Here is a 14,255-nt window from a genome sequence, read left to right on the forward strand (position 1 = left end):
CGCGCATTAAAGATCGATATTCCAGTCGTACGCGGATTCTTCTCCGCCAGTGTAAACACATCCTCGATACGTTTACACGTCCGTACGAGGCAAAGAGACACGAAGAAGACAGTCGTCTGAAAAAAGGAGAAAGATTCTCTTTCGCCTATATCTGTTTTCTGCCTCCTTTTTTTTTCATCCCCGCAGCCACGCTCCAGAGTCCCTCTCTGTTCCTCTCTTTTAGTGCCGCCCTCTTCTTTTTTTCTTCCTTTGGCCCGTTGTCCTCCTCCCTCGAACGGCCTTGCCGTCCCTTTTCTTTCCATCCGTTGCCTCAAAATGTGGCATTCAACAGGGCTTCCACGGTGCTTGCGGTGGTGCGGAATCCGCGCCGGTTTGCCGCGACGCGACGCGGGGTGCACCGGGGAAATGATGCGCAGATTGGCCGGATCATCTCAAAAACCACCACCCTCTGCCTCCAGCCCTCCTCCTGCTGCCGTTCGTCCCCCTCTGATTCTCTCGCTCCCTCTCCCGTCCTCGTCGTATCGCTTCTTCGTGTTCCGTCTCTGTTGTTCGCCCGTACTCTCGTCGTCGACGGTCGCCAGGGGATGGAATACAACCCCCACTTTCCAGCACCGCCGCCGAACAACCACCCTGCCACCGCTGCTTGCCACGGTACCCGACGACGAGTGACTGAGTCCTCCGATTATTATCTCATTTGCTGGCACGAGCAGCACGCGACGCTTGTGCAGCATCGCAGGATCCGTAGATCGCCGCGTCTGGATCACCGACACCGGACCGACAGGACCCCCTAGAACCCACCACCCCGTGCAAACTGTCGCCGCTTGTGCAGGTGAGTCAAATCGGTTCTACACCTTCTTTGCTCCTTACGTCCTACATCAATTTCACGGTCACTTTTTTCATTTACAAACAATCTTAATCTGCACGAAAATTTCTTGCGATACCGATCTCGGTTAATTTCTGATATTTTTGATACTTTAGTTTGTCGAGTGGAGTTAGAACAGATTTTATAAAAAGTACGGTTCTACACCTTCTTTGCTCCTTATGTTCTACGTCAATTTCACGGTCACTTTTTTCATTTATCTTGTTACAAACTTAATGTACACGAAAATTTCTTGCGATACCGATCTCGGTTAATTTCTGATATTTTTGATACTTTAGTTTGTCGAGTGGAGTTAGAACAGGTTTTATAAAAAATACGGTTCTACACCTTCTTTGCTCCTTATGTTCTACGTCAATTTCACGGTCACTTTTTTCATTTATCTTGTTACAAACTTAATGTACACGAAAATTTCTTGCGATACCAATCTCGGTTAATTTCTGATATTTTTGATACTTTAGTTTGTCGAGTGGAGTTAGAACAGGTTTTATAAAAAATACGGTTCTACACCTTCTTTGCTCCTTATGTTCTACATCAATTTCACGGTCACTTTTTTCATTTATCTTGTTACAAACTTAATGTACACGAAAATTTCTTGCGATACCGATCTCGGTTAATTTCTGATATTTTTGATATTTAAGTTTGTCGAGTGGAGTTAGAACGTTTTTCGTTGAATTTTGAAATGATAATTTTTTGATGAATTATTCCTGTACTTGTAGATAAAATGACTAGAAAAAATATTTTTTTAATACGTTTTGATTTGACACGTGTTTTTGCTGTCGACATTAACCCTGTCAGAGCCGATTTTCCCAGCAGTCAGATTAATAATAAAGGTAGATTAATACTGAATTTTTTAGCAGAAATATTATATTACAAGTGCAGTGTATATCATATTACGAAAATAAGTTTTACAGTATGTTTTGCATATAAAACAAAATAAATGTCGTGTGCATTATAACATGGCTCGAGAGGATTAAAAGGGTGAGAACTTAAGTGGGGTTGAGAAATATATTTGGCTGAATATCCTCGTACACCGAAACAATACTCTTTAATATTTAAATTGCATTTAAACAGAGATCTTGAAAATCTGAATCACATACAAAAAAGCATATACAATTTTGCAGTTTACCTGACGTTAATTTGTATCGATTATAAATTCACGCGTTAGATATAATTTAATATCGATGCAGTGGCTGACAAAATATTTCAGTAGTCGAATGAATTTGTTGTAAAAGAGACTTGAATTTGTTGTAGTTTAGTGAAGGGATTAATATGGCTTGACAACAAAGATTATAAAACACCTGTTCTCTATGGGTTTGAAGCTTAAAAGCAGCTGGAAATGAATGTGTAAATGTTTTGATATGAACTGGCTAGTTGATTAGAAAAAAGTGGTTGAAAGGATCAATCACAGAGTTTAATTTTTTCCAGGGTTTAAATGCAACGTTGCAACCCTGCAAATTGAAAGTTCTATGGAATATTTGAGTCTCTATATTAAAGAGTTCTCGCTCTTATTTTTACAGAAAAGTTCAATTAAAAAAAAAAGTTTTTGAACTTATAGTTGACACCTAAAGGATCAATCTAAAAAAAACGAACCGAGTCAAAAAAATTGTAACCTCAACAAAGTGCATTGAACGTGAACAAGTTGCAAAGTTATAAAAGTTGCTGTTTCGATGATCGAGTGTTGACCATTGCAATCTAGCTTGCAAACGAATAGTGAAGTCCACGTGGAAACGCGTAAGCATCATCGATGACGGGTAGAGTAATAAAAAGAAGTGGCAGAGAGCAACAAGCTGGCACTACGTGCATCGAAGTAATTAACAACGCGAAATGTAAATAGGTTATCAAACAGTTCTATTTTTATTAACGACTCGAAATGACATGGGCTTATATTTATACACGAGGACACGTAAACGAACAAACCGAACGGTGTTTGCGATAATTACAAAGCGACGTCATAGTTCGATGACAAGATAAATAGAAAGAGTGAAGCTGGATAGAGAGGATCGGTCGGAAATTAGCATGCAACGTGAGTATGCACCGAGTATCGAATATCCAATAGTAATTCATAATGCAATCCTAGATTGATCCTGTTCGCTGCTTTGAATCGCGTGTTTTCCTTTGCACAATAATACTGATTACATGTTCGTTATGCCTGCATTTAAATGGACGAAAACCGGCAAAGATTAATTGATATATCAAGTTTAATCCATTTGAGAGGCTGAATAAGTTCTGTGAGTAATGAAAGCTGTAATCAATTTTGTTTCCGGGGGTGGTTAAGTGATTGCTGGAAATTTGGTACTTTGGGTGTTTGGGAATTGGGGAAGTTGAGAGTTTGGGGATTTGGGAGTTGGAAATTAGGGAATTGGGAATTTGAGAATTTGGGAATTTGGGGATTTGGAAAATTGGAAACTTGGGAATTTGGGGATGTGGGAATTTGGGGTTGTCGAAATTTTGGGATGTGGGAATTCGGGGATATAGGAATTTGGGGGTGTGAGAATTTCGAAATTTGTGAATTTGGGGGTGTGGGAATTTGGGGGAGTGAGAATTTGAGAGCTTAGGAATTTGGGGGAGTGAGAATTTGGGAGCTTGGGAATTTGGGAGATTGAGAATTTGGGAGCTTGAGAATTTGGAAGCTTGAGAATTTGGAAGCTTGAGAATTTGGGAGCTTGAGAATTTGGGGGAGTGAGAATTCGAGAGCTTGGGAATTCGGGGGAGTGAGAAATTGAGAGCTTGAGAATTTGGAAGCTTGGGAATTTCGAAGCTTGAGAATTTGGGTGAGTGAGAATTCGAGAGCTTGGGAATTCGGGAATGTGGGAATTCGGGGGTGTGGAAATTTGGGAATGTGGGAATTCGGGGGTGTGGAAATTTGGGGATGTGGAATTTGGGGGGTGTGGGAATTTGGGGGGTGTGGAAATTTGGGGATGTGGAAATTCGGAGATGTGGGAATTTGGGGTCGTCGAAATTTCGTAATGTGGGAATTTGGGAATACAGAAATTTGGGAGTGTGAGAATTTCGAAACTCGTGAATTTGGGTATTTGCGAAATTAAGAAATTAGAAATTTGGGGAAGTGCGAATTCGGAAATTTTCAAATTTAGAAATATAGAAAATTCTACCTTGAGATTTACAAACCCTACCCTCCAAACACCCACTAATTAAAAATAACCTAAACTATACCCTAAAAAAATAAATCCAAAAAAATATAAATGCAAATCTACAGCATCTCTCCACACGAATAACGTCAGCAAGTGATAAATCAGTAAACCAGCGTGACTCCGAGCTCCATAAGGCGTTAAAATCACTTGACCTCTCCTTTAACCACGTTCGAAAGATTCTTATCGTCGTTTCGTTATCCATTGCACATTTAGCATCCCTGCTTCTACGGTTACAAAGAGGTTGAAATTACGCAGAGAGTTGAACCGTAAATGAAACGGAGTTCTGCTGCGACTGACATTTTTTTCTTCTATGTAAGATAGGATCGTTTCATGTCGGGAGTCTCCCGCAATAAAAATGTTTATGTGGACGGTAAAGGGATCGCCGGTTACTTGAAGGGAAAATAAAGACGTATGCCGCGTCGCGTAAAAAAGAACGAGCTGAATATGTACCGAGATCAAAAATTAATTCACTTCTTAACTTCTGTACGTTCGTATCTTGACCTCGATGATTTTCTTATTTAGACAGAAATATTGGTTAACTTCTTTTTGGAATCAATCTTTTTAATCTGCCATCAATTTATTTTGAATTTTGTATGGAAATAAATGTTTGTTCTAAATGTTTAAGTCAGGGTACTCAAATGTACATTGTCTAATATTGTTTAAAATTATTTATTAATATTAAAAATGTTTGGACAAATGATTTTGGGAATTTAGGAAATTAGAAATTGAACATCTTTATTGACATCTTTATGACATTTTTATTAACATCTTTATAATCAACGTCTTTATCCTAAAAAAATACAAAGTCTCTCTTAAGAAAATGAATCTATGAAAAGATATAAAAGGCGAAATAGAATGCAAGAACACGGAATAAAATAATGTAACGAAGGTCGAATAAAATGTCGAAGTTAAAAGCGTAGAAAAGAAAAGTACAAATAAGGGAGGAAGGAAGAAAATGAGAAATTAAGTCGTGGAAGGTAGGGAGCTTAGGGAAAATCGTTTGAAAGAAAGGGCTAAAGGGGTACGGAGGAATAAAAGGATCGAAGAGAGAAAGACGAACGTCCATCGTGGTCCGTTAAGGAGGGAAAGAGAGTGGAGTCGGGGGAAACGAGAGGAGCAGCAATGCAAATATTCGCGGCGACAGAGATTGAAACAATCCGCCAATTAGAATCGTCGACGTGAACGGGATTATGCAGATTCGCGGTGGGTGCACCGACAAACCAGGAACCGACTGGCAGCTGCCGCACCGTTCGCTTAATTCAATCCACCGAGTTGTCTTATGAATCGTAAACCGTCCTTCCCCGTCGCGTGAAACTGAAACTACGTCGCGTACTTTTAGACGATCACGACGTTTCTTCGAGCACGATTCCTTTCGAATCTTATCCAACAAATTTTCTTCCTTTTTATTTTCGGGGGTGGTTAAGTGATTGGTGGTACTTTGCGAATTTGGGGATTTGGAAACTTGAGAATTTGGGGATGTGGTAATTTGGGGTTGTCGAAATTTTGGGATGTGGGAATTGGGGGGTGTGGAAATTCGGGAATGTGGGAATTCGGGGTTGTGGGAATTTGGGGATGTGGGAATTGGGGGGTGTGGAAATTCGGGAATGTGGGAATTCGGGGGTGTGGGAATTTGGGGATGTGGGAATTGGGGGGTGTGGAAATTCGGGAATGTGGGAATTCGGGAGTGTGGGAATTTGGGGATGTGGGAATTGGGGGGTGTGGAAATTTGGGAATGTGGGAATTTGGAAATTTGAGAATTTGGAGATTTGAGAGTTTGGGGATTTGAGAATTCGGGGGTGTGGAAATTTGGGGATGTGGGAATTCGGGGTTGTGGGAATTTGGGGATGTGGGAATTGGGGGGTGTGGAAATTTGGGAATGTGGGAATTCGGGGGTGTGGAAATTTGGGGATGTGGGAATTCGGGGATGTGGAAATTTGGGGATGTGGGAATTCGGGGGTGTGGAAATTTGGGGATGTGGGAATTCGGGGGTGTGGAAATTTGGGAATGTGGGAATTCGGGGGTGTGGAAATTTGAGAATATGGAAATTTGGGGATGTGGGATTTATAGGATTATTTCACACATCGAAAACATGAAATTTCCTCAAAAAATTCTCTCACAAAGGGTTGCAGAAATTATCAAGTCAATGTACTACAAAATATTAATTACCAGTTTGCATTAAATTTTTATTTCTATTTCAATCTATTGTACGTAGTCAAATTTATAGTTTATTATTCATAAAAAAAAAAATTACTGAATAATTCTTAACAATGCAGATCACGCAACATCATTCCTGTAATTCATATACTGCAAGTTACATGATTTTATAAACGCGAAAACAGCAGTCTAATTATTATTCATAGGAATATTTTCAGCGCGAAATTTCGTAAACCGAAACTGACACACAATTATATGGTACAAAATTTAATGAATGAAAAAAGGTATCAAATTTACATTATCATTGAAATATTAAATACAAATACACCCTCTTCCGCAGGGAAGACTGAAAAAGAATGTAAATTGCAATTTTTTAAAGATACTTAAACGATGGTTCCCTACGAAAATGTTATCATTGACTTTTAGGGAACTCAACCGGGGAATAAATTGTTTCGTCCCTGAATCTGAGGTAAATACTCAACAACTTCGCACGGTTCTTTATCGTACCGTAATAGAATAAAGAACCGACGCAATGGAACTTCTCACTTTTTGCATAATTGACGTATCCTCGGGAGCTCGCCGTTGAATTATTTTGCTTGGGGTAATGCGATTTAAATACGGGGGACCGGGAAGACGTTGTAACGTTTCCATAAAGCTCCGCCGGGGATGTAAATTCCTCCGCGTCTTTGCATCTTTCTTGGCGTAAATTTTTACAACTTCGAAATAAAAGAAGAAAAGGGTGGTCGGAAAATTGTGCGAAACGTCAGCAACGTTTTACGATTAATGTTCTTTTCTTCCGTGTAATACTTGATAGAAACCGGAGAATTTCGTGAAGCAGCTTTAAAATTTTCTGTTTAGGAAAACAAACCCACGGTGTAAGCAGTGGAGACTCTATTGTCTTCTGACGAAAGGGGAGAAAAAATCGTTTTGTCTCTGGGGATTCTTCAGATAGGGTTCCACGTGTATTCCTAACCTCTTCGTGAACTTTATACCCTTCTTCTTGGAACGATAAAAAATTTTAAACATTTTACACAATGTTACCTAAAATATGCAAATATTAATACAATTATGCATATGTACATTTCTGATCTTTTAATTAAGAGAAGCTTATATTGCACCTAACTGCACATTATGTTATATCATTTTTATTTCGTGCAATATGTTAGGCAAGTTTACATTGCACACAACTGTACATTATATCACATCATTTTTATTTTGTGCAATATATTAGACAAGTTTACATTGCACACAACTGTACATTATAACATATCATTTTTATTTTGTGTAATATGTTAGACAAGTTTATATTGCACCCAACTGTACATTATATCACATCATTTTTATTTTGTGCAATATATTAGACAAGTTGACATTGCACACAACTGTACATTATATCACATCATTTTTATTTTGTGCAATATATTAGACAAGTTTACATTGCACACAACTGTACATTATATCACATCATTTTTATTTTGTACAATATATTAGACAAGTTTACATTGCACCCAACTGTACATTATATCATATCATTTTTATTTTGCACAATATGTTAAACAATTTTATATTGCATCCAACTGTACATTATATCACATCATTTTTATTTTGTACAATACGTTAAACAATTTTATATTGCACCCAACTGTACATTATATCACATCATTATTATTTTGTGCAATATATTAGACAAGTTTACATTGCACACAACTGTACATTATATCACATCATTTTTATTTTGTGCAATATATTAGACAAGTTTACATTGCACACAACTGTACATTATAACATATCATTTTTATTTTGTGTAATATGTTAGACAAGTTTATATTGCACCCAACTGTACATTATATCACATCATTTTTATTTTGTGCAATATATTAGACAAGTTTACATTGCACACAACTGTACATTATATCACATCATTTTTATTTTGTGCAATATATTAGACAAGTTTACATTGCACACAACTGTACATTATATCACATCATTTTTATTTTGTACAATATATTAGACAAGTTTACATTGCACCCAACTGTACATTATATCATATCATTTTTATTTTGCACAATATGTTAAACAATTTTATATTGCATCCAACTGTACATTATATCACAACATTTTTATTTCGTTTAATATATTAGACAAGTTGACATTGCACCCAACTGTACATTATATCACATCATTATTATTTTTTGCAATATGTTAGACAAGTTTACATTGCACCCTACTGTACATTATATCACATCATTATTATTTTTTGCAATATATTAAACAATTTTATATTGCATCCAACTGTACATTATATCACATCATTTTTATTTTGTACAATACGTTAAACAATTTTATATTGCACCCAACTGCACATTATATAACATCATTTTTATTTCGCACAATAAATCATGTATTAACAAAAAGGACAAGTGCTTTGTACATAAAAAAAATTCAATTTTTGAAGCACTCAAAAAGATACATTAATAATAATTCTAAAGATTCACACTTTAGTTGCTGCAACAAAGTTTTTCTTCGTATAAATTTGCAAGAAAATCCGTCGAAAATTTCTCGTTTCTTCATCGTCCTTTGTCTGGGGAGTGTCAGAAAATTCGTTTCCTGCGAGCATCCTTTCTGAAGGATCGTCATTTCCTGGCGTCCCGTAAAACATCCGCTTAACGAGCGAACAATATTCATTAATACAAGCTGAAATTGATAAAAGTGATGGAAAATCGTTACCAAGCGGTAACCAGGTGTTGTTTCAAGCTCGTTTTCGTGGAAGTCAAAAGATTTTCGACATTTCGAGCGATGGAGATGTCGCTCGCGAATTATGGCCGCGTCGCGACGACTCGCTCGTATTTATCACGAAGAGTAAAACTGACAGCAGTCCATTTCCTGTTCGTCCTGCCTGTCTGGCTGAACATAATATCTCCTGACGAAACAACGTGGACGCCGTTTGTTTGGGAAACAATGGACCGAAACAATACCCAATCCCTCCTCGGTGCACGCGGACAGACCGCCATTCTGATTTTCCACGGACTGTTACACTCTTCGCTCTTTCTATCGTCACGGAATCTTTCCAGAACTTCGAAGACTTCGAATTCGCGGGAAGAAATGAAAAAACAGATATCTTCTTTCGCGACTCTTCGGTTGCATTCGAGTTGCATCGCGACGCCCGATTCTTTCCCGGCAAAGAAAACGTCATCGTCAGAATGTTCGCAACTCGAGAATACTGGAAAGGAAGACAATGGAACCTCTCCCTTCTTTTTACACAAATTGCTCCCTTATATTTTACCCTTTGCATAAAGAGTGGAAAACGGTTCCTTCGTGTTCTTCCGATGTTAGTGAAATGAAATACTTAGCTGTTTCTTGAAGTAGATCCATAAAACTTTTCTTGTGATAGTACAGGTGTAGTTGTGACCTTTGAATGGGTCAGCTACTCTTATATCGTTGACGTACCTAACATGACTTACCTAAAAAAAAAATGGCGGAATAGGTAAATGAGAACTAACCACCCCTTCTGAGTCATAAAGTTAAATAACAAATCTTCCTAAATTCTTGAAGTACAGATTTTCAAACTCCCAAGTCCCTACAATCCTCAAGCTCCGAAATCCTAATGTCTCTTTTCCCACGCGAATTTAGCAGAACGCGATAATTCGCCGTGAAATAACAAATGCGTTCAGTCCCCCAAGTTCCGAGAGCATAACTGCACTCAATTCGATTCGTCGAAGAAATTATAACTATATCAATCACGAGGAACTGTCGGATCTCGGGAATGCTCCCTTACTAATTACTAATTGTTCTCGTAACGATTGTTCATACAAACCGTGCACGAAGTTTAATTGAAATACCTACGATCGTAGATTCTCATTAACGATTTCTCGGGGATTCCTCGAGAATTCCTTCCTAAGACATTCGAGAGAAACCGAACGTGCACTTGACAGAAATTAGTAATCCTTAATGGATGACGCGATGCAAGCCTGTTCACCTCCCTCTAGCCCCGTCATAGACGATGTCTGCTTGGTCTTAGACTTAACAACGCCGGATATTCAATTAATTTCGGAAGACAATGGTAGCTCGCTTCCACTTCGACGATTTGTACATACCTACATCTTTTGTGCGTTCGATGATTACAAGGAACACAGCCACGCATTGTGTTCTACGATTCGAACATTTTAATGCTGTGCCGGTATCGTGGCGATTTTAGCGGAATTACGAGAAGGTTTTAACCGAGAGATACGAGTTACGAGGATATTAACTCTTCTGTTGGTAAATTGTGCCATTCTTGTGTTTTAGTAGAGGAGGAAATAAACAATTCAATTGGTATCATCTTCTAATTCAAATTCAATCACACATGACAGTATATAAGACAGTATATGACGGTACATAAGATAGCACTCAGACTACTTGAACAGAAAGAAACATGCATTTGTATGACGATCTACTGTGTAGCCAGTACTAGTCATATAAGTAATTGATCATACAACTAATCACTACAAATCATCACTACTTAATTTTCAAAAGTCACTCATGTTTCAATGTTTCAATATCCTCAACATTTCAGTACTGTCAATATTATCGACAACTTTAATATTCCACCACATATTATCATTAAATATTGAGAACCCTAAAATATTGATTGCCCGAGGTGTATCCCAATATTCTAACATCTGATTTTCTTCAGTGACCATCCTCGGAGCCCAGCATGACGACGACGACGGGCGACCCATCGACCCTGAAGAGTCCAGCCTCTCTTTCCGGCGGCGATCTGGTGTCTCGTCTGTTGGCCGCCACACCTCCGTACCTGTACAACATGCCCTTGACGCCGCACAGTTTCTTCTTCAGCGAGATGCTGCGTTCGTTCGTGCAAGCGAAGACGGAGGCGTCGTCGACGAGCAACGTCGCGAACGCTCCGAGACGTCGTAAAAGATCCTGGAGAGACGCTCGCGATCGTCCACTGGAGTTAACCACGAAGGAGAGGCAACACCATCATCACCACCATCACCATCATCATCCTCAGCAACCGCAACCGGAGAAATATTTTCACACGCAGCAGCAACAGCAGCAACAGCAGCCAGAGGCGCGACTGGAGAGCAGGAGCAAGCAGAGCGACGGGTACGACTCGGAGAGCAAAGTGGGTAGCTTCGAGCAGAAGCCTACGTTCGCGACGGATATCTTGAAGCCGGTGGACGAGAACAAGTCCGACTTCTGCAAACAGAGCAAGTTCTTCGACGAGAGACCGAGGCACTTCGAGCAAGCTCAACCACCCGAAAACCTGTTCCCCGGTGATCTCCAGAAAGTGAAACCCGAAGAATCGCACTCGTCCGATCGCAAGAACTGCAATTACAACGACAGGAGTCCGTACGACGAGCGTACCAAGAGCACGGTAGGCAATCAGGAGCTGCCTCTGTTGCCGGATCAAAAGAAACTCGATTTCTCCAGGAACTTTCTACCCGGCCTACCAGGAAGAGGCTGCGACATGCTTCCGGCCGTGAAAGGTTTCGGTCTACCCGGGAACGTGACGAACCCAGAATTTCTACCCAGTCCATTATGGTACCCGCCTTACCCGATGCCTCAATCGTACCCCGGCATCGATCCCCTGCACTTCTTCATCGACCTCCGCGTCTCCGGACACATCTGGGATCGCAAACTCAGCGAGAGGCAGCTACCCTTCAAAGGCAAACACTGTTCCGCGTTCAGCGTGCCACAGTCCAAAGAGTACAACAGCAATAGACCGTTGAATTTGACGAGGGACGAAGCCACCACGTCCAGGAGTAGCGAGGATAATCCTCGTGGCACCAATTACATACTGAGACAGCTGACCAGGACGTATAGAGACATCGGACAGGCACGGAAATCCAGGAGCGAGACGTCCATTTCCGGGGAGAGCGAAGACAGTTCCAAGGATGTTGATAATAGTGGGTGTCTTGGTTAGTTTTATCGTTCACGGTTTTATGGGTCATGGGTTAAGGTTCGATGGGCAAAGGGATATATTTCTGCTATCCAAGTTAGGTTAGGTTTCAAGAAAGAAGGAGTTATTCAGCGTCGTAGTGATGGGTTTTGTAAACTTTTTAATTCTGAAGGCTCCACATGTTTAAATTCCTTGTTATTTCATCGTCTAAATTTACAAGTGTTCTAATTCTCAAATTCCTGAATTCGTAAATTTTCAAATTATCAAATGTTCTAATTCTCAAATTCCTGAATTCGTAAATTTTCAAATTATCAAATGTTCAACTTCTCAAATGTGTAACTTCTCAAACGTGTAACTTCTCATATTCCCAAATTTCTAAATATCACACAGTATGTCTATCAAAGTTAAAGCATTGATATCTTTAATAAATTAATCATCCAACATTAATCACATCGTACTAATGTAAAAATTTTGCTCAAGCAGACGAGAGATCGCCAAAACCAGAAGAGGCAGCAGCGTCCACGACTCCAGAAGAGGAGAGGAAAGACCTCCGAGCACTGATCGGGCTGGAATTGGTGGTGGATTACGTGAAGGAGCCGAAGGGAGACCCATCGAACGAGCAGACTTCGCAAGTAACCGAATAACTCGTGGAACTCGTACGATTCTCTTTTCTTCTCGACTGTATAAATAGATGTAGTTCCGACACTTACGATCGCATCCTGATTCTCGTTTGGACTACGACGTTTACGATAATATAGAAAGCTCTCAACTTTTCGAATCTTTCAGAAATAATCGAACCTAACGTTCCTTTTGATCGAACATTATTTTTATTTGACCGGAGTGGACAAAGGTGTCTAGCGATATATCTTCGCATTCTTTTATTGTTACGATATGTTTTATTTTGAGAAGATAATGATGTTTTGAAACGTATCTTTGTCTCGGTTGATATATCTCTGGTTGCAGAAATAGAATGTATATAAAGATAAAAATCTTTTGCTTCAAATTTTTCACGACACCTTTGTTCCAGTCTTCTTCGTTCAAAGAAATTTCACAATTTTAGAGATCTGAAATCAGCCTCGCACCTACTATCCGTCGTAAACGATACGCGACTAATCCGCCAGATTAAATTCACGATCCGCTGTTTTATAACAGGAAACTCACGTTTTGATATCGCACTCTTGAGTTTGTAATTATTCGAAGACTCGTCCTATCTCGGGAGTCACTTTTTAGCGCGGAGGAAGATCTTAGAGATCCTCTCGAAAGATCCGCTCTGAATTCGACTGTATGTGATATATTCTGTACATATTATAGTAGCGTTCTATTGTATCTATATGTACCGATAGAAAATATTCGACGTGTATATTAAACGTAATAAAAAGCAATGTGATTCAACCACGAATACTAGTTCGCATTCTTTCGACCGTTCTCATGATATACTAACTTCCATCGAGAGATATTTATCGCCCTGATACGAGACGTTTATTATAAAAATGGGACGATCCATCTCTAAATTTCATTTACTATACCTTTCAGTCGAAACTTACGAAATATGGGAGATCTGATTCTCTTAAAAAGTTCTCGTTATGAACGGCCATAAAACTCTTTCGTCAATATATTTTAAAAGGGGTTCATTAATATTTACTGGATAATGTAATTTGTTACTCTTCCTAGCTCGTGAATTCTATTTTTGTTGAATAACTCAAACTGAATTACTCAACTTACATGTTCGAAAAACTAATAGTTCTTTAAATGATTTTTCTCTCCACTTAATTTCTCCATAATTTTTCTCTCCACTTAATTTCTCCATAATATTTCTCCCACTCAGAAAAATTGAAAACTTCGATACGTTCGATCGAAGCTCAAACGATGGAAGAAAAGTGCTCCACGTTCGAGTCGCGATTACGAGGCAGATCGAGTACACAAACTCCGCGTCCGCGGTCCAGAAACGAAGGGTTGAAATGCTTTCTGCACTCGTACAGAAAGGGTGAAAAAGAAAGCAGAAGGGTAGCGTGGTCCGCGCTTTTTTCACCTTTCTGAATGCAGCAGCTCGTTATAATCAGGAGAACCCTTCAAGAAGTGCACACACGAAATGATCGTCATATTCAGCCGTGCATAGGCCGCAGCTTTTCTCTATCGGTCTCTCGACGTTATTTGACTAATATACATCGATCTC

The 14,255-nt window shown here is 39.4% G+C and overlaps 1 protein-coding gene across 2 annotated transcripts; it reads left to right on the forward strand.

The window, feature by feature from the left end:
• The first annotated feature begins 440 nt into the window (after nt 1–440).
• LOC100882074 (uncharacterized) lies at nt 441–13,481 on the forward strand. Of its 2 annotated transcripts, none has more exons than XM_012285385.2 (3): nt 441–829; nt 10,856–12,101; nt 12,566–13,481. In XM_012285385.2, the coding sequence occupies exons 2-3, from the start codon at nt 10,877–10,879 to the stop codon at nt 12,724–12,726; spliced, it is 1,386 nt and encodes a 461-aa protein (XP_012140775.2). In that variant the 5' UTR covers nt 441–829; nt 10,856–10,876; the 3' UTR covers nt 12,727–13,481. The 2 variants fall into 2 exon arrangements, with proteins under 2 accessions (XP_012140775.2, XP_012140776.2); XM_012285386.2 differs by having other exon boundaries at nt 451–829; nt 10,856–12,089.
• The last annotated feature ends 774 nt before the right edge of the window (nt 13,482–14,255 follow it).

This window comes from Megachile rotundata, chromosome 5, assembly GCF_050947335.1.
Source record: "Megachile rotundata isolate GNS110a chromosome 5, iyMegRotu1, whole genome shotgun sequence".
Classification (NCBI taxonomy): Eukaryota; Metazoa; Arthropoda; class Insecta; order Hymenoptera; family Megachilidae; genus Megachile; species Megachile rotundata.